This window comes from Pantherophis guttatus, chromosome 3 (assembly GCF_059756535.1).
Source record: "Pantherophis guttatus breed Tessera chromosome 3, ASM5975653v1, whole genome shotgun sequence".
Lineage (NCBI taxonomy): Eukaryota > Metazoa > Chordata > Lepidosauria > Squamata > Colubridae > Pantherophis > Pantherophis guttatus.
Window position 1 is genome coordinate 49,874,565 of NC_142065.1, and position 20,670 is coordinate 49,895,234.

Below are 20,670 nucleotides of genomic sequence, written 5' to 3' on the forward strand. Positions count from 1 at the left end.
AAAGCATCAATCCACAGAAACAGAGAGGGTGTTTCAGAAGGGATCTTCCCTAGTTTTTCAGAGAGTAAAAGGAAAGAAGAGGAATACTTTGAGTACTTGCAAGCTTCTTTAATTTAATAAAAATAAAGCTAGTATTCATTTATCTGCATTTTTGTCTGGACTACCTTGATGTGCTAATACCTTTCCTGATTATGGATATAATACCATCACAGTAATGGTAACAGTAATTTCCAATTTTTACATCATTTAGAATCTGATCCTGATAGTTCACTTTCAAAATAGGATACATGGATCATTTAGAGGACATGAATATTTAACATTAATTATAAAGTAGACAACTTGTTTACATCAAAATTATTAATGGAGTCACACAGAATTAATTCCAGTAAATCATTCTTTCTCCCTCAACTGCATTAAGTATTTCAACCAACTGCTATGGAGCACTGAGAGAAAATTATCTCAGGATACCTAGATAAAATTAAGCAAATTCTACCTAATCTATGTTTGAACGGAGGTTGTATGAGTACTTCATCAAAGATGGATGGATTTTCCAAAGGAAAGAGAAAAAATAGGGAAATAATAAATTTACTTAGCTAAATAATTTTTAAAGAAACTTTTTAAAAAAAAATCTGGAATAGCCCTTGTTTTTAATCACAATTGTTCCAACTATAGCAAATAAACACATTTGTAGAAACACCTACAATACTACAGGCAACACCCAGCTAATAAAAATTCCTCAAAACCCAATGGGTGTTTCTTTTCCATTTGCAACCTTAATGATATTTAATCCCAGGTCATTTTTAAATTCATTTAAAATCACATCCTGTTAATTTCTGGCTTGGGCAATTAAATATAGATGGATTTCCCTTTCATCTTTTCTTTTTCTGTGCTATCTGCTCTGCCTACCTTTGCAGTGCTTCCCATCCCCGGTGTAACCAGATTTGCAGATGCATTTGTATGATTTGGGAGTGTTCTGGCAGATGGCATCAATATGGCAGTTGTCAGTCCCATCAACACATTCATCAATATCTGCAAAGGAAAGGGGAGAATGTGACATAATCAACGCCTGAATCTTTAGAGTTTTACCATGGCTGTCTAATCATAGTGTTTTGGGGAAAGTATATTAAAGTATCAGAAAATCATACTCATTTACAGAGCCCTTTGCCATTTCTCTCAAGAGTAGGAATCTTATATTAGATCTAGTGGAGGGTATGGTGGTCCTTTACAGTGTATGCTTGCTAAAGTTTTCATTTAATATAAACCCACCATGTAATGTTTCCTCAATCTTTCCCAGTCAAGTGCACTCCTATAATTCTTATTGTTAGTTTTTTAAATTTTATGGTCTTAGTACCAAGTGATAGGTTACAAGTTAGAAGAACTACTCCTTTTACATATGCTCTCCATGATCCTGACATATGCTCTCCATGATCCTCTCCATGATCCTGATCACCAGAAGTGATACCCCACTTCTGTCCTAGTGGAATAGATTTGTTTTTAAGTTCAGTGTTTTTGAATTAATATGTGTTGTTAAGTATTAGATTCCAAAATTATTCTGCATCTGCCAAATAACAGCATCCACCATATCCACACCCCCAAAATTATCCAATTCAGTGGAAAAAAGCTTATGCATATGTGTATGATGTGCTTGGTTTAATTTGTCACAAATCAGGATACATCATTACCCGATCATTTAGCATCAGACAGCTGATGTATCGAAGAGCTATCACTGTTATATTTATTTATGCAATATTTTCTATAATGTCCTCTTGAAAGAGTCCAATTTACAATTATCATATTATATCAACACATACCAAACAAACAAATATCCTCATACATCATCTAATCCCATAAATTACAATAAAATCTTACTGTAAGCTTTCAAGATAGGTCAGGAAAGGGACCCCACACATATAATGGACCCCAGGAATGTAACTTTATTATTATTGTACCATATAATTATACAAGCCTGTATAATTTTCTGTTTGTTCCCTTTTATACTAACACAATCAAGGCACTACCATTCTAAGTTGTTTTCTCATGCTTGCTTCTACAATTATGAAACACTTTCTCCAAGTCCCTCCTTAGTGATATTTCATCCCAAGGTCATCTCTAAATTTATTTATATCTACAAAAATAGTTTATATTAAAATATCCATCTTGTCTGCCATTAATCACCAAATATTCACTGAAAAATAACTGTCTTCATGAACTTCTGAAAGCTAACAGGTTGGGGGACTCCACAAACTTCAAAATGACGCTCCACAGTGTGGGGTCATCCATCAAGACTTCATGTCTCAGCATCTTCTCCCAAGAAGAACAAAGGCAGTATCTAATTTAGACAATAGTATTGTAAGCACATTGAGGCTGACCCATGTAGATCTTTATAGTTCAGCAGCAACTGTTTGAACTAGATTCTGGTAATGAACAACAAAGGTTTTGCTTCCTGAACACTTTTGGGTGTATCTTATAGATTTTTGGTTGCTAATCATGAAAATAATTTAACCTATCACATATCTTTTTATAGAAATTGTCTATTTTTACACAATGGCAATGCATACCTTTCAATACTTGCTGGCTATGCTGCACACATGAAAGAAACATATGAAAACATAGAACTGTAGTTGAAGCACATCCGGTACACCAAATACAACTGGAACATCTGCAGAGACATGAGTCACTGTTTCTTGGCCAAGAAAGGCCAGCAATTAGTTGTGCAAAGGTTGCCATAGCCTCCACTTGTTACTTTAATAGAAGCCATGAATTCAGGAGAATCCCCAAGGTTCAAAACTGCCCTGTTTTCTGTGGCCCAAACATTATGTCCAATAATTCTACAATTCAAAATTGTTCCTTCCAAATCCATGTAATGAATCCACTTTTGAAAATATCCTGTAAAGCAATGGCCCCCAACCTTTTTGGCACCAGGGACCAGTTTTGAAAGAAAAATTGTATTCCAGAGAGTGGGTGGAAGTGGTTTTGTGTACAACCTAGAAGCTGCACATACACAGATGAAGATTTGCTCGCTTATCCGTCACTTGCATAGCCCAGTTCCTAACAGGACATGAGCCAGTACCGGTCCATGGACCAGGGATTAGGGACTCCTGCTATAAAGTATATGCAGGCAAACTATAGGCCACATGAGTTACTTTATCTTTCTGTATCACCTTATATTTATGCTCATATGAATGGCTATATCTGTTTATGGGAGAGAAAGTAGTGAAAGGGAGATGAATAAAAGAGAGATGAATGAAAAACAAAGGAATGAATGAAAAGGGAACAGGAAACGGTCTATTTGCTTTTGATCCTCCTTATTTTCAATTTTGCCTCAATCACTACTGAAATTGAGCCCTCAAATCAAGAAAGTTTTTCCAACCCTACGGAAAGGCTCTTCCTGCTTTAAAAATTCCAATTACTGTTCACACAGGTTTCTTAAAATTATTTAACAGCAAAGAGCCAGCTGTATCCACATATTATTCAAATCATCTAAGAAAAAAGAATGGTGGTCAAGTTTTAAAAAATAGACATAAAGGCATTCAAAATGTTTCACCTATTTCTCAGGAATTTAGCAGTCTTCACTCCTTCAGGAAGACTGCTTATGCTTCAAAACTTTGTCCAGTTCTGTCAGGATTTTAAACTATAGTTGATGACAAGTTCAAAGATTGAATTTTAGCCTGAATCAAATCAAATGTCCTCCAGATCAGTCCAAACTGAACTGAGCAGTTGTTCAAATTGTTGGTCAAAATCATATTCAGAGCTTTAGTCAGAAACCTTTGCCAGTAAATACTTATATAAAGCCGAAACAATTCTAAGTGATTTCTTGCTTAGTAACTATAATGCATTAATAATATCATGTCCCTAGTCACATGTTCTAATTTACATGAAAGCTGGGACATGACCACTGAAGTAAAGACAAGGATAGAGAAAGCTCGAACAACATTCTTCAAAATGAAAAAGGTCTTCTGCAGTTACGACATAAATCTAAGATTGAAAATCAGGCTTGTCAGATGTTACATCTTTTCTATCCTGCTCTATGGAGTAGAGAGTTGACAGAAAGCCACTTGAAGAGACTAGAAGCATTTGAAATGTGGATGTACAGGCAGCTGTTACATATAAGCTGGGTTGACAAAATAAGAAATGAGGAGGTGATAAGCCACATGGGAAAGCCAATGGAAATCATCAAAACCATTAAAAAGTGAAAGTTAGAATATTTTGGACATGTGATGTGACACTCGGAATAATACTTCACTTAATCCTCCAGGAAAAGATTGAAGGCAAACAAGGTCCAGGCAGAAGAAGAACATCATGACTTCAAAATCTAAGAGATTGGTTTGGACAAAACTCAGCAGCATTTTTTCATGCGGCTGTTGATAAAAATAGGATCGCCAACATAATCGCCAATGTCCAATGATGGATATGCACAAGAAGAAGCAGCACACATGTACAATATGATCAGATGGAACATTTCTGGCAGCTACAACTTTGAAACAAAGGGAAGATAGTGTTTATTTCAAGGAATAGTCTATGCTCATGCATCATAAAACATTTTAACAGAAACTGGCAAATCTAAATTGCTCAACGCCAACTGCAAATAAATTCAGAAATGAGGTCCCAGAAATTAAATAATTGTAGGGGGAAAACAAAATAAGCAACTCCTAGCCAAAGCACACTATATATTCTTCCCTGCTTGCCAAAGATTGCTAGCAGCTTTGAAATTCATAGTGAATCTTGCTGAACAATAATCTTACATAGTTTTAATAAAAAGTTTGTACAATGCTTGCCTTCCTTATGGCATACTTAAAAAGGAATAGAAAAAACATACATGAATTACAAAATAATATTCACCAACTGACAAAATATCCTATACCACCTCAATTTCTTGATATGGAACCCCAAGTTTGCACCTTTCTCTTTTCAATATCCAACTCATTGTCAATACCAATCAATTAAACAACAGTGTGTAAAAACGTAACCAATTTTTCTGGCTCTGTGCTGGTATTTATGACTGATATTTGGAATGAAGGAGACCAACAAGGTTCATATGTGTCAGGTTTTTATCTGCTGCTATGGCTTGGTTCTTATAAATTCACTTTCTGCAGCTTGCAGTGTGGGTTTAAGACCAAAGAGTCTTCCATTTGCTCCCAGAGGGTATTTGAATGCCTGGTCAAGCAAACAAAATAAAACTCAAGGTGAGTGGGGTCATGAGAATTAATAGAGAGGTCAGTTGCAGGTGTATTATTAGACATTACTTGACACAAATGGCATCACCTAACTAACCTTGCCTGATTATGGTAGCTAAGCAAGGATGTTGCCTAAACTGGGAATTTTAAACAAACAAAAAATTCCAGAAAGTAGCAATGGCAAATCCGTTCTATTGCATTGACAAGGAAATAATATGGAGCCATCAGGAATCAAAAAGTAATGAGGAGACCTCATTACTTTTCATCCAATGCACAATACTATTCCAAATTCAAATACAATTGTCTTGGTTTATTAAACAAGATGATTTCAAATCTTGATGTTTCTGGAAGCAAAAAAAACAAAATTAAGGTAACAAGAGACAATATTCTAGGACAACTTGAAAAATGACACCATTAACAATCACTGTGTCCTGGTGGCAAGCATTCAAGAGTTCTTTTATGACTCAAATATGAAATTCTGAACAAAAATTACCTAGCAAAAATATGCAACTTGTCACTCAGATCCAACGCAATACCAGAAGACTCAAAAATAAATAATGGGACTTTTTAAAAAAAGATCTAGGAGAGATTGAGGAAATATAGGTGACTCAATATAATTTCTGTTTCAGTCAAACTAATATAAAAGGTAATAAAAATAGCAATACCTGGACACATAAAGGAATAAAGCTTACCAACATATAATTAACATGGATTCCACAAAGGAAAATTCTCTCACCAATTTTTACAGTTTTCTGGGAGTGACACAGGCATGCATAGAAAGATGACTCCCTCAACACTGTATACTTGGATTTTCAAGAAGCTTTTGACATTTCTCATCAAAAACTTTTCAGTGAATGTAGCATTCAGGGGGTTAAAAGGATCTGACCTTTTATGAATTACTAATTGGCTTTTTCAAAAGAGGAAAAACAAATGAATAATTTTCTAAATGAAAGGAAGTAAGAAGTGGAATCTTCACTTGCATAGGAAGGCAGAAAACACTTTAACTCTGTATATATACTGATTAATTCAAAACTGTAACTAATCATGAAAAAAGATTAGGGTCACAGGGGAGTCAACTTAATGTGCGGCATCTATGAGGAAGACAAATTCCATGCTAAAGATCATCACCTAATGAAGTCGACTGAAAGATTTAGGCAAAAGAAAGTACTTTTTTACGCAACAGACATAGGAAAATGCTTCTTTACTCTATGACACTGTCATGTACACAGATGATGTTCCCAGACATTAGTCTCCTACAGTTTATTTTGTCTAATACATGAACATAGTCCCATCTTAAAACAGTTCCCTGTAATTTTTCAAATAACAGCTGATACAGACAAGCTCCCTTTTTACACTCCATTGAATTCAATCTGAAGTCAAACCAAGTTGCTGAAAAAAATGGTTTTGATTTTGGATGATGATAAAAGTGCTATGGATTTTCCTCCAATAATTAACTCTGACTTCAACAGAATGTACATCTTAGCATTATGAATCTTGGCAGTGCCAAGTGTCATCACATGCCAACTAGCAGTCTAGTCATGGTATCTGATAAAATTATCTGTGTGCAATATAGCTTAACCACTACATCAGAAAATGGATGTTTCAACCAAAAGCTGGTTTCTGTTTTCCTCTCTTGGTAAATCTTCTCATGTCTCCAGTGGCTTGGGCCATATTGTAATTCTTGACTGATGACCAGGGGTGTGTGTCAGTTATCCAGGGTTGTGGTTAATGTAAAGTAACAAATATGAATACACTGTATAAATGTTTATACAATGTGTACTTATATTCAAACATACACACACACCAAAGCCTCTGATGAATATCAAAATTAAACTATATTTTATCTCCCTAATGTTGAACCATGAAATTGTCTTTCAATAGTAGAATATTCATCTTGTCAAGATTTCCAAAGCACATTATCCTATGGAATTTTTGCCTATCATGCAGCTTTTAAAAATACAGGAACTTACAGAAGGAAAATGGAAGATCATCCTGTTGGTCAAAACAAATAGTTATGGCCAAAGAAGCAATAATTATTTGGCAGTTCTGTTCCTATATACAATAAGCTGTAAAACGAATCCATACAATTAGTGGTTTCTGAATAAACAGACACTGGAGTGGAACATGTACCTCAACATAAGATTTGCGGTTGTCAGTCATCACTGGGCAAATGTTCTCCTATTGAAGCAGTTTAGTTAAATCTGGACAATAAGAGCATCCATTTGAAAACATTTTTTCTTCTCTTTTATAAAAGTCCTACTTTGTCAGCAACAACTTTTTTCCCCAGAGTCCCTTGGGATTAATACCAGCAGACTTATCTCTTCTTTTGTACTTTGAAGAGATCACAGTCTTTGAAGGCTAACCTCTACTACACCAATCTATTTTGAAATCTGACCTTTCTAGTTTCCCTTTAATTAGTTTCATTTTCTTTTTGGTTTTGTAGGGGCTATTAAAACAATATTTTTAAGAAGAGAAAAGGTAGTCAAAAAGTACTTAATAACAAATAAGTGCATTTTTCTGCAAGCTTAATGAAATAAGCTTTGCAAAAATTGATTTTATATTTTAAATATCTATTAAAAGAACAATTTGCGATACTCAGCTCCATATATTTTATTAAAGCCCAAGGTGCATGGCATCCCTTCTACCTTAGTGCTTGTATGTGATATGACAACTTTCAAATATACACCAACCAGAAAGCATTTCTGTGGGTGGATGCTAACTAGTTTTTCAACTATCAGCACTCACAAGCTTTGTTTATGAATGCCAAATTCTTCAAGGAAGTGTGCTTGTATCTAAACAAATATCATGTAAGCTATAGTGTTTCCTTCTGTGAGCTATATTCATGAACTGTATGTATGTATGTATATACAGTATACATATTAGTACTGACATTTTATTAGTTAAAATGTGGGTGAATAAAAGAGAAAACTGGCAGCAGCCCACAAGAAAATAAATTCTGCACTGAGTCATATTTTCTTATCCCTGGGAATAGAATCAGGCTTTCCAAACAAGACTATACAGAAAACTCAGTGACCACATTTTTCTAAATTAAACTAGGGGATCATAGACAGCCTGCCACTAAATGGGAGTGGCTCCAGGCCCTTGGAGTTATTACACCAGCAACCCATGAATAAGGCTATGGCTGAAGGTTCATAAGTTAAATACTAAACAGTCCCAGCAGGATGTGCAGCACCCTCTAACCTTTTCCTTCCTCTTCAAAGCACTTTATTCTGGCCACATAGCCACAGGCTCCACTTTCTGGTCTAAGGTAGATTTGAGCTTCTGCAGATTTTGGCAAGGAACTTAATATCAACAGTAGCATCTTGTCCCCCAGCAAATCAACACTTGCACTGAATATGACTTAGTGGTGAGCATCACAGCTTTGGAAAAGAAGAAGCTTGATACTATTGCAGACAGAAGAGTGAAACTTGCCAGACATATTTACAGTACTTCATATTTAAAAGGTACAGTAATTCAGCAAAAACAGAAATTCGGGAAGTATCAGATCTTAATCATTAGTAGTACATCGATATACAATATAACTCTTGAGCAATATTTTTCTATATATATCTAAAGGATATATCAATAGCAATAATCCAAAAAGAGTATTACTTAAGACATGTTTATATATTAAGAAATGTATAAAATGACATATTGCAGTTTGTGATACTGAATTAGTATTGTTATCTCTCTTTGATGCCAGACAGCCCAATATGGACATTCTTCATACTGGGAATGGGTGGACCAACTGAATTTGGCCATTGTGGTTAAGAGACTTAAAATCAGAATCTACAAATTCATCTGCAGATGGGATAGTTTTATGCCTTTAGGTATTAAAATTTTGAGGCAATATTTTTAATTGATTATTCTAGGTATATTTATATACTTGTTTTAGCTGCTTAATGCTTTTTTCAAAAAGAAGGCATTATATAACTATTGTTTATTAACTATATTGCACTATGAATGCTTGCCAGAATAGAATCAGATAGGATCCTGCTTAAAGGAGTTCTCTAATTAGAAATTTAATATAAAAATAGGGTGATGGAGTGAGGAACAGAGAAGCAACATGCAACTGTTTAAATTGCACTTGGAAAAGTACATGTGGTACTTCAAAGTTAAAAACTAGGAGCATGGATTTGAAAATGGACAGGATGGGCATCACATAGTCAGAGTGATGCCCTTAATCCCTATATTGGCATCCTGACCATTTTCAAATCCATGCTCCTAGTTTTTAACTTCAAAGTTCCACATGTACTTTCCACATGTACTAAGAGATGAAACAAGCCAGAAACAAGATGAAATCAAGAGAAACCAAAGACTAACCTGATCTATAGAAGAAATGAACTGGGAGTATCTCAAAAGTTTTGCTAAAAGCTTAAAGACATTGTAAACAACTAAGGGGGAGAGAGTGAAAGTGAATGCATTATCAAAAGCCAAGTTCAGCTGGTCCTAGAAGTTTCTCCATTCAATAAGACAGCCTTGCCAGTGGATAAGAAAAATGAACAAGAATGACCTGGAAGGAAAATAATTTGACTTTCATCTGACTTTTTGAAGTTCAGATATACTAGTCTAATTTATAGCAGGGGACAGTAGCTAATAGTGAGCCTCGTCTTACAATGTAAGGATAAATTGCATTTTATCCTGTAGTGACATAAAATATATCAAAACAGATAGCCCATTGTGGGGTTCTTGGTGTTTTCTGAGCTTGGTTGTTTTCTTTCAGACAGTTCATTACTCAACTAGATAACTGAATCAGGTAACTAGGTAACTGATGTTGTTACTTAGTAGGTTAATGAAACATCTGCAAGAAAACAACCAAGCTCAGAAAACACCAAGGACCCCTCAGTTAAACCCTGTGCTACAAATATTCTCTTCTATAAATAGCCAATTATCTACATATATATTACATGCATGCATTTCAGCATGTGTATATAGTTATTTATTTCACTAAAGAAGTGAAAAATTGCAACTTTCATGTTGGAGAATCAGCTTCATGTCTGGCAGGAAGTCTCCTATGCAAATGCATTAGTTAACAACATTCTCAGCAGTAGTTCTCTGTAGGGCAGTTTGTAATCAAGTGACTGATGTCAGCAATGAAAGCCTACAGCAACTTGTAATCAGTGTTGTAATTTCCCACCGTGTCAGAAGGTCGATGTAGAGAAAGTCCAGAATACTGGGAGGAAATCAAAATGGCTGACATAAGAGAGCCGATGATTGGTGACTAATACTGATGAATCGTGCTATGTTGCTGCAACCTTGGTAGCTTAAGATGTGTAGACATCAATTCCTAGAATTCCCAAGCCAGAATGTGTGGGAATTGAAATCCACACATCTTAAAGCTTGGCAAGGATTGAGAAATACTGTCTTAAACAAACTTCTGAGTTATTGGGAAGTCAAAGTTTTGCGAATATATATGACATGGCCACAGTTGCCTTATGTTAATGTAACATTCATTTCTGGGGAAAATACTCATTGTGAGTAAATGAGGCCCCCCTCCTTTCTTTCACACACACACACACACACACAGATATACTTTTTCTTAGCTTGACTGTCTTTGGAAAATCCAATTCTTGGACAGAGATTCTCTAGAACTATGTGTACTTTAAACATCCACTTATCCCAATAGGAACAGAACTAGGAATTTAAAAAACAGGCAAAGAAGAGTAAAACCAAGTAAATAAAATTACAGTGCATCAGTCTTTGCCTATATATTTGCAAAACTCACTTTAAAAGGGGATTGGGAAGCATCACTTTGGGGATTTTCACAGTTTCAAGAACAAGGATTGTAGTTAGTTGGGTTGTGTCAGGCTGGATCTTAGTAAGATGTCCACACAGTTGCATAAATATACTTGGCAAAAGAGGAAACTGTGAAAAGCAGTTGGGACTGGTGGTTAAAGGAGAATAAATAAACTGGAACAGGAAAAGCGCAGTCCAAAGGAAAAATTAATCTAACACTGAGAGAAAGTCTTAAAGGAGAAGGCCTAGAAAAAAACTTGTAATATATAAATACTACTGAGCAGATCCATGGTACAAACAAAAGTACTAGACAACTAAGCAATAATACAATACTGCAGGTTGGGCACATTCTGAAACATCATACAAATCCTTCTGTGCTGTATTCATTTTCACAGAGTGCCCATCTAAAAGTATCATTTAACCTGAAATATTAACTAAACTATAGTATATCCCAGGTTGAATGGGAGACAGATCCAGATGACAAGAACAGAAACAATCATTTGCGCGAGCACAGGCACACACACACACACACACACACAAACACACACACACAGAGGAATGCCTCCTAATAAATGTAACAGCATGTTGTTATATACAAATTTGTTTATACAAATAATCAACAAGGCATCTCTGAAAAACAGAATACAAGGACAATACCATTCTTTATTGTGCTTAATTACTGCCAGAGAGGTATTTCTGAGTTTATTATATCGTATAGCAATATATTTAGATGACTTCACATTCGAAAGAAGGGAGGTATCATTGGATGAGCCCTGATACTGATGATGTCAGTGAAGAAATTTAATCCTCTTTTAAACCAAAGTTATCATAAAAACAAACCAACAGGCTGGTGTCAGTTGTTACCACCAGTCGATCTGGCTCCCTGAACCTGCAGCCCTTGGAGATGGCATGGGAAGTCCACCATTTGAGAGAAAGGAGCACCTCTGTTGGGACTTGCACCCTGGTCAGGGATGTGCTCCTGTGAGACCTCTGATATGGGAGGAGGAATGACTGCAGTGACCTGCTGTGGAGACGTGCTCAAAGTGTGATGGTAATGCAGGACACCATTTTTCCCAGGAGCTGAGAAAGCAGAAGCAATGGAACAGATCGCTTTGTCATGATGCGTCTTGCCAAGTCCCTCAGACTGGATTGGAGCTGCAGGGAGAGATAAACTTTGGACTTCACCGTATCTCCAGGATGGAGCAGCCGAGTAGAGGGAACTAGATGGCTTTTGGCCAGATTTATGGAAAAGCGGTGGTCTTGTAAAACGTGGATCATGGTATCCAGGTCCCTCCATGCCTGGGATTCTGAACTGGACTGAATAAGGATATTGTCTAAATAAAACTGGATCCTTATCAGCCAACTTTGTAAATGGCCCGCTAGAGCGGCCATCAGCTTGGTGAACACCCTGGGGGTGGAGGACAGACCGAATGGTAATGCCCGATATTGGTAATGTTTCCCCACATAATGGAAGTGGAGAAACTGACAGTGGGCTGGAAGGATGGGGACATGTAGGTACGCTTCCGTCAGGTCCACTGAAATGAGGAAGTCACCCTTTCTGATGCTTTCCAAATGGTCTGGAGCGACTGCATCTTGAACCGTCGGTAAACAATGTGAAGGTTCAGAGTCTTGAGATCGAGAATTGCCCTCCATCCCCCCCGAGGGCTTCTGTATCATGAAGAGTCAGGAATAAAACCCCTGTCCGTGTTGCCCCTCTGGAACCATCTGTATGGCCTGAATGTCTAAGAGATGTTTTATGCCTGATTCCATGAGGTGCCTCTTTGTCCAATCCTGTGATACAGGACAGAGGATGAAGAGCCTTGGGGGGGGGGGTGTGGAGAGGAATTCCAGGAAGAGGCCCAACCTCACCGTCTCCCTGACCCAAGCATTCGAGGTGGTGTCCTCCCACTGGTTGGCAAATAATGCCAGATGGTCCCCTATAGGAGGGTTGGATGAGCAGTCATTTCAAGCGTCAAAAGGGATGACCCCTCCCACCACAAAAGGACCATTTGGATTGGTATCTTTGCCCATCTGCCCTGTCTGTCCTGCATTTGCCCTTGTCTGGAGGGAAAGGGCCTTTGTGAACGTGGCATACTAAACCCACTGTCCGGTCCTTGAAAGGAGGAGGGATGAAAATAAGGAGCCAGGTGTGACTCCGCCCTTTGAGACATGCTCGGCATAATTTTGCACTTATCCCTGGACTCGACTAGAATAAGGTCCAGGAAGTTTCTAAACAATTTATCCCCTGCATATGGGAAGGATGCCAGGCGCCACTTATTCCTGGCATTGGCCTGCCACTGGCATAGCTACAGGAGATGCCGAGTTGCTACTGAGGAGCCAATGGCTTTAGCCGCAAATCTAAATGCATTTAGTGTAGCATCCGCTGAGAATTCCATTGCCGCCAGGATTTTATTGAGGTCTTGTTGAGACCTTGTATCGGCAGCTGGCAGTCATTTTTGCAGTTGCCTCAACCAGAGCAGTGAAGCTGTATTAAAAAATGGGGCCGCTGTGGAAGCCTTAACAGCCCAGGCAGCTGCCTGGTGGGCTTTTACTAACGACTGCTCTGATCGTTTGTCTTCAGGACAGAGATTTTCCTCCAGGGATTCTGTTAAGACAGACTGGAAAGACAGGACCACTAACCATAGGGACCTGCAGGACCTTATCCAGGTCTGTGCCCATGTTGTACAAGCACCTGTCCAGGCCACTGGGGGATGGTCCTGCCCCAGGAGAGGTCCACTGTCTCTGCACAATGTCCAGGAAAAGCCTAGGGGCTGGGATTTCCTCCGATTCAATGGTAGGCTTCGCAAATGGAGGGTCTACATGATCCTCCAACCCCGTTGCAGTTACTGGGGCTGTCTGGACAGTACTGTGCTGGATAGTAGTCTTAGCTTTATGGAGTAAAGATTTAAATAGTTGAGGACAAAAGAGTCCCACAAAAGCAGGCTGATCAGGCATAAGGCCTTCATTGTCCAACAACCTAGATCTCTCTGCAACTCCGCTCCTGACAGAGAAGCCTGGCTGAAAGAAGCGGTTGAATAGTCCAGATCCTGGGATATTAGGGTTTCCCCTATCACTTGAGGTCCTTGATGGAACTCCTGGGGCCTGGTGTAGTCAGAGACTAGTGATGCCACCCTCTGTTGCAATCCGGCTGCAATGCCCTACCTTATTGCCTCGGAGATCAAGGCACACATGCTGGGTGGAAATTGTGGTTCAGAGCACTGCTCAGATCGAAGGCTTGCGGCGGTGGGTGTGAAGGTTGCCTTAGCCGAGGAAACCCCTTGTCTCATAGATTGCTCCCAAGATGGATCTGGTAGATTGGGTGCTGGCATTGAGCCAAACAGCAACTAAGTGTTGCTGGGCAGATCAGTGGCCTGTTCCATGTCACCATCTGGAGACTATTCAGCAGGATGTAATTGCTCCTGAATATCAGACAGTTCTGACTGTCCTAACGTACAGGCTTCTGTTCAACTTATCTGCCTCTTTTTTTGCTTTCTCTATGGCTTTTTCAATGGCCTTATGTCTCTGCCTAGCCTCCCATTCCACTGCCTTAGAGGCCTTCTTGGGTGGCTTGCCCTTTTGGGGCTGAATAGCCTTAGTTTGCCTGGAGGACCTAGAACCCAAAAGCCCTGCCTCCTGATTAATGTCCTGAGTCACGGTTGTTGGGTCTGCCAATGTGCACGCTGAGCGCCCGGGACAAGCGGTGGCCATTTTGGAACACGTGGAGTAGGCGACGTGGCCTGGAAGGCCTTGCTGCTTCGCCCGCCTGTGCTGATTAGTCTGAGAGGCCTAGCAAGGGCAACAGATTACAAAGTCAGCCGAGCTGAGCAGATTCATGGCTTGCAGCTGCCCCTTGTTAACATGGGGGGGAATTGCCACTCGGACTCTCAACCCCCTGTCCTGAAGTGGTTGGAACCTCCTGGCCTCCGAGCCCAGCATTGTGAGCTTGGCTCGTGAACACTGGCTGGATTTAAACGGCCTAGGAGCAGCTGCGCTCTGGCATCCTTTGCTCCTATCACACTCCTGGGTCAGCATGGTCTTACCGGATCTCTGCTGACGCTCGAATTGCCATGAAAGCTGTTTGACCATGCCTTGCAGGCTAGCACCGCAGAGCCAGGCTCATGAGTGCTGCCTTCGTCCTCGCTGCAATCAGGCAGCTCCTTGATGTTGGGCGAATGTTTTTGAAGCCTCAAAAGCCCTTCCATTGGGTTAACGGTTCGGAGCAAAGCTCGTGAGCACTGCCCGGGAAGATCTGCCGTCCGGCAGTCTCCTTGCCGCCACGCGGCCTTCAGCGGGCTTGGGCTGAATTGCCTTTCACACTGGAATTAGAAGGGAGGCTCAACCAGCCGAGCTGGGAGCCATCCAGAAGTTTTAAGGTGGTAAAAGTATGTTTTAAGCAGTCAGGAATGTTAAGCTCAAAGAATCGCGTCTTGTCCAAGCTAGACGGAGTCTAAAAGCTGAGGAAGCAAGAGGAAGAGGCATGATTTAACAACTTGCAGACTCAGTCCTATCAGCTGACAGATGGAGTTAACCCATTCCTGGTTGCTATTCCCACCAATATGGAGAACTGTGAATTCTGAGATTCTGTTTAAAGGTAAGAGCTTAAATTTACAGCGTACAATTGAAATTTTATTTTCAGAGAAAGTCCAGCAACATTGTCTTACATATGCTCTTCTACCATTTTTTTCATTTCCCTTTTCTTTCCATAGAAAATTTGTAAAGGAGGGAAAGAAAAAATTAGAAGTATTTACAGCATACAATAAATATGAGACACCAGTCTGATTTTGACATTTGGTGCACCTTCTCTACAGAGCCCAATTTTACCCTTTTTCTATGTTCTTTTTTAAAATAAGTTTTAAAAGATTTTTATTAAACATAAAAAATTCAATATCTACATAAACAGTGTGTTGTCTGAGTACAGTTAATTTTAGAAATAATAATCATAATAGTAACAATATTCATAACATTAATAATGATTATATAATAAAATAGTATTTGCTTATCCATTTTAGTGAACCTACCTTATGTAATTAAACATTCTCTTATGATTTTAAATTTCTAAGTTCTGTTTTTGCCAGTTAGCAATTGATAAAATAAATCCTATGTTAAAAAGTATTCAGTTTCTTCCTTCTCTTTAATTTTAAGTGTTAATTTCTCCATTTCTGCACGTTCTAATATTTTTCTAAGTTCTTATTATCAGTATTCCAGGCATCCCAATGTTGTCATTAATATTGATTTACAACAAGAGACTTGGTAAAAAGTGAAGGCCATTGCATGGCAATCTGTATAAAATGTTAGGCTAAGATTATCCTTTTCCTCAAAGACTTTAATGTTGGCAGATGGATATCAATCCATCTGAAAACAAACCCTGCCAACCAAACTATGATGATTTGGCTTTTCCTCCTTCCATCTCTTTCCCTTAGTTACAAGCAGACCAGTACATTCCTTAAGAGCATTTAATGGATTCACAGCATCAAAGTGACATGGTCAAGGCTCTACATGCCCCACCACTGAAAATTCCCTATGTATTTGTAATTAGGTGGGCAACAGAGCTAGAATGGGACATTTAGTCTAATCAGTTCATCCTCTTGCTGCACCACTTAGTATACATAACTGCACTATAGTAACAAAATCAAACTCCTTTAAACCTCTTTTCCAAAAGTTTAGAGTGTCCTTGCAACACTATGCAAGGGAATGACAACAACATAATTACTCTAATATGATATTTTTAAGGTGTCGTTAGAGATTTCACTTTTTGCTCAATCTTTATGATCTGCTTTCTTGACTTTTTTTTTATTTCCAAGGAAATGTCATGCACACCATAGCATTTAAAGTTAAAAAGCCTATAGGCAAACTTGACTATCCCTGCCTTCAATGCAACCTATTTAAACAAGGCAGTGGCCATATCTGGATATAGTCATCTAGAACATTTCTAAAGAGAATTGAGTGTAAGCACACACACTAGCCCTAAACATACATGAGATCCATTTAGGGGTGGGCAACTCTTGGCTTGCTTGTGGTATTAAACATCTTTTTCGTGGTCTGTTGAGCTCCCTTCCTCACTTGATCATGCCACTATATTCAGTAACAAAACAAAATGAAATTTGACAGTGTTTTTTCATCCATTTTTAAAAGGGAAAAAACAATATACACATACATACATCCTGCATTTCCTTATTTTAAAATATGTCAACCTCTTTAAAAAATCCCTTAAAAAGCAGCCTGAGCGTTTTGAACTTATGCTCTTCTCTTCTTCTGTATTATTATATCTAGAAGATGTTTTGCTTTGTTCCTTAACCAAATGTATAACTGCTAGTTGCAAAAATTGTCCACCCCAATTTAAATAATTATCCAAATAATGAATGATTCAAGCATGTAATTACATCCACAGATGACCCATCATTTATGATGAACTTCAATGTTATATTTGAACTAGTAAATATATATCAACCAAACACAGTTTTGAAATCACAATTCTGGCTTGGCATTCAAATTGGATAATTTATGCAAATCACAATTTGTTTAGATAAATTGCAAAATATAGTCTCAGTTGATCAGGAAAGGATTTGTGGCCAAAGGAAGAGACAGAAAAGGGATCAGTTCAACCCATGTATTCCCTTTTTTTTTTGTATCTCTTGACAGTGAAATTGGCGGCATATAAATTTGTTAAATAAATATGCACCCAACAATTATTTAGAGAATTGTCAAACTACAGTCAGTACAGGTAGGCCTCAACTTACAACAGTTCATTTAGTGACTCTTCAAAGGTACAACGGCACTGAAAAAAGTAATTTATGATGGTTTTTCACACTTACAACCATTTCAGCATCCCCTTGGTCACATAATCAAAATTAAAATGCTAGGCAACTGACTTACATTTATGATGGGTGCAGTGTCCTGGCATCATGTAATCCCTTTTTGTGACTTTCTGACAAGGAAAATCAATGGCGAAAACAGATTCACTTAACAACCATGTTACTAATTTAGCAACTGCACTGATTCACTTAACAATTGTGGCAAGAAAGGTTGTAAAATGGGGAAAAATTCAGCTAACAAACATCTTGTTTAGCAACATAAATGTTGGGCTCAATTGTGGTCATAAACCGAGGATTACCTATAATCCCTGTTCCATTTCACAGAATGGATTCGAGATCCAGAACCCAGAGCATCCTTTTTACATACAATATTCATATACTCTGCTAAATAAAATAAAACAACTTGAGCCGAAGTACATTTTGTTGGGACATGCCATGCTCCTTGTTAGGCAAATTATGTACAGTAAGGAAAACCTGGTATAGGGTGTGATTACTCAAGATAGCTGGCTTTGTATACATAAATCAGAAGGCAAGCTTACATGTCTGGCATCTCTTTGAAGTGTATAAAAATAACACAATGTTTAGTTCTTTTTTTCCCCTTTTAAAAGGACTCAGGGCATTATTCTGAAATCTACATTCCTATGAATAATCAATCATGAAATGAAATTATTTCGTTAAGTCTTGTTGCATGGTTTAACATTAAGATCCTGTGAAGTATACATGCCTAAAACAAGATGGACCAGGTAAGTATAAATGTTTGGAGAGCCAACAGGGCATTTGATAAAGTTTCCTGACATCACAATTGTGTTGTGTTCTTTGTCTTCTGTGATCTATTTTAATCAGAACAGACCCTGAGCTTTGGAAATATGCAATATTAAATCCCTTATTGCAATTTAAATTTCTACTATAAGTTTATTTACATTACCTCAATCTTTAGAAAGATCCATGCTTGGTTGTAAGTTACTCTGCTGACAGTTTTTTCCATGATCAGAGTGAGCAAACCTCTGGTGATTGGCAGCAAGGACTACACACCCAGGGAGGCCAAGATTTTATAATCCCTCCTGGGTTAGGCAAGAGATGTTGAGGGGGCTGTTTCTTTCATTTATTTACAACATTTATATAGCTGCCTGCCTTATACCAAACTCTGGGTGACTCCCAATCAAAATTTAAAGCAATATCAGTAATAAAACATTAAAACAATATGAAAACTATGAAAACCATAAAAAACTAAAACCTGGCATAAGTTAAATTTATGATATGCAATCACTTCATCCTATCCCAACACTTGGGGAAAAGCCAAATCTTCAGTGTTTGGAAGACTAGGAAGGTTGAGGCCTACTGCATTTCAAGGGAAGGGGGTTCCAAAGGGTGAGCCTCCCAAGCTAGTAAAGGCACACGTACTAGCTCCTAAGTGGCAAGGGACAGGACTAAGAGAGCATACCCATAATCTAGCAGAAGGGGCAGAAGTTCTTTAAAAAAGGCTGTTCCCCAAATAACTTGGCTCTGTGCCATATAGGACTTTAAAGGTAATAATCAGCATTTTGATCTGCATCCAGAAGGAAATTGGAAGCCAATGCAGCTCATGCAACAGAAATTTCAGATAGGTAAATCTAGGGGCATCTATAAAGGTGCATGCCACTGCATTCTGGACCAGTTGTAGCTTCCAAGAGATCTTCAAGAGCAGCCCCATCTAGAGCATATTTCAGTAATCCATATGGGAGGTGACCAAGGCATGAGTGACCGTGAACAAAACTTCCCAGTCCAAGAAATGCATAAGGGGCACATCCAGTGATGGGTTGCTCCTGGTTCTGTCCGGTTCTTTAGAACCGGTAATAAAAGCGGTGGGAGGCTCCGCCCATCCACCCAGACATCATAATTGATGAGCTGCACAATGCACAGAAGCTTCTGCGTGTGCGCTCCCATTGCGAACCGGTGGTAAAGGTAAGTAGAACCCACCCCTGAGCACACCGGATGAATCTGTGCAAAGGCCCCCCCTAGCCACAGTTGCCACATACTCCTTGAGCAGGAACCATGAATCTAGGAGGACCCCCAAACTGTGCACCAACTCAGTCCAGAGTTTCCACTCCATCCAGAGTCAAAAATGAAGAATCATCTGGGCCTGGGGTTGCCAAAAACCCAGAGCCATTCCATCTTTCCAGGGTTGAGTTGACGCCCGTTCCTTCCCATCCAAAACCTCACAGTCTCCAGGCCCTTGGCCAGCACTGCCAGAACATCACTTGTCTGATGGGGGTTGGCGATATATCATTGGATATCATTCTGTTGATACCAGATCCCATACTGAGAAATTACCTCCCCAGAAGTTTCAGGAGGATGTTAAAAAGGAGAGTGAAAGGGTCAAGTCCTGAAGCACTCTACATTGCAGGAGCCTAGAGCTCAACCTCTCCTACCAACATCGATTGGATGTGGCTATGGAGGAATGAGGAGAACTACAGGGCTTTCCACTCCTGACCCTGAAGCCAGTCCAGAAGAATATCATGATTGATGCTATTAAAATCTTCTGGAAAGTCCAGGAGGGCCAGATTTTTTAAAATTTGTATTTATTTATTAAATTTACATGCCATCCATCTCACTGTCAAGCAACTCTGGGCAGCTTATATCATAAAAGCAAAAGTACAAAACATTAAAACAGTAAATATTAAAATTAAGAGAGACTAGATATACAAATATATGTATATCTAGTATATACATATATACCAGAATACAATAGAGTGAGGGTGGGATTTTCTTTCTAGTCAACTAACCAGGCCAACCAGCAGAAACAGGTTTTGAGGCTGTTTTGGAAGATCAAGAGGGTGAGGGTGGATCTTACCTCAAGGGGCATGAAGTTTCAGAGGGTGGGAGCCACAGAAGAAAAGGCCCTTCTCCTGGACCCTGACTACTGGAATTCCTTGACTGAAGGGGTCCTCAGCCCGGACCCATGCCATAAA

At 38.8% G+C, this 20,670-nt stretch overlaps 1 protein-coding gene across 12 annotated transcripts in view; it reads right to left on the reverse strand.

Annotated features, from left to right (window-relative positions):
- The window catches only part of SCUBE3 (signal peptide, CUB domain and EGF like domain containing 3), a 121,390-nt gene that overhangs the window by 91,804 nt on the left and 8,916 nt on the right, over window positions 1-20,670 (reverse strand). For 9 of the 12 annotated variants that reach the window (XM_087891010.1, XM_034414592.3, XM_087891008.1 and 6 more), the window contains exon 2: window positions 907-1,029. The exons of the other annotated variants lie outside the window; for them this stretch is intronic. In XM_087891010.1, the coding sequence (XP_087747136.1) occupies window positions 907-1,029 (123 nt within the window). The remainder of the gene's footprint in view (window positions 1-906; window positions 1,030-20,670) is intronic. 12 annotated transcript variants of the gene reach the window in all.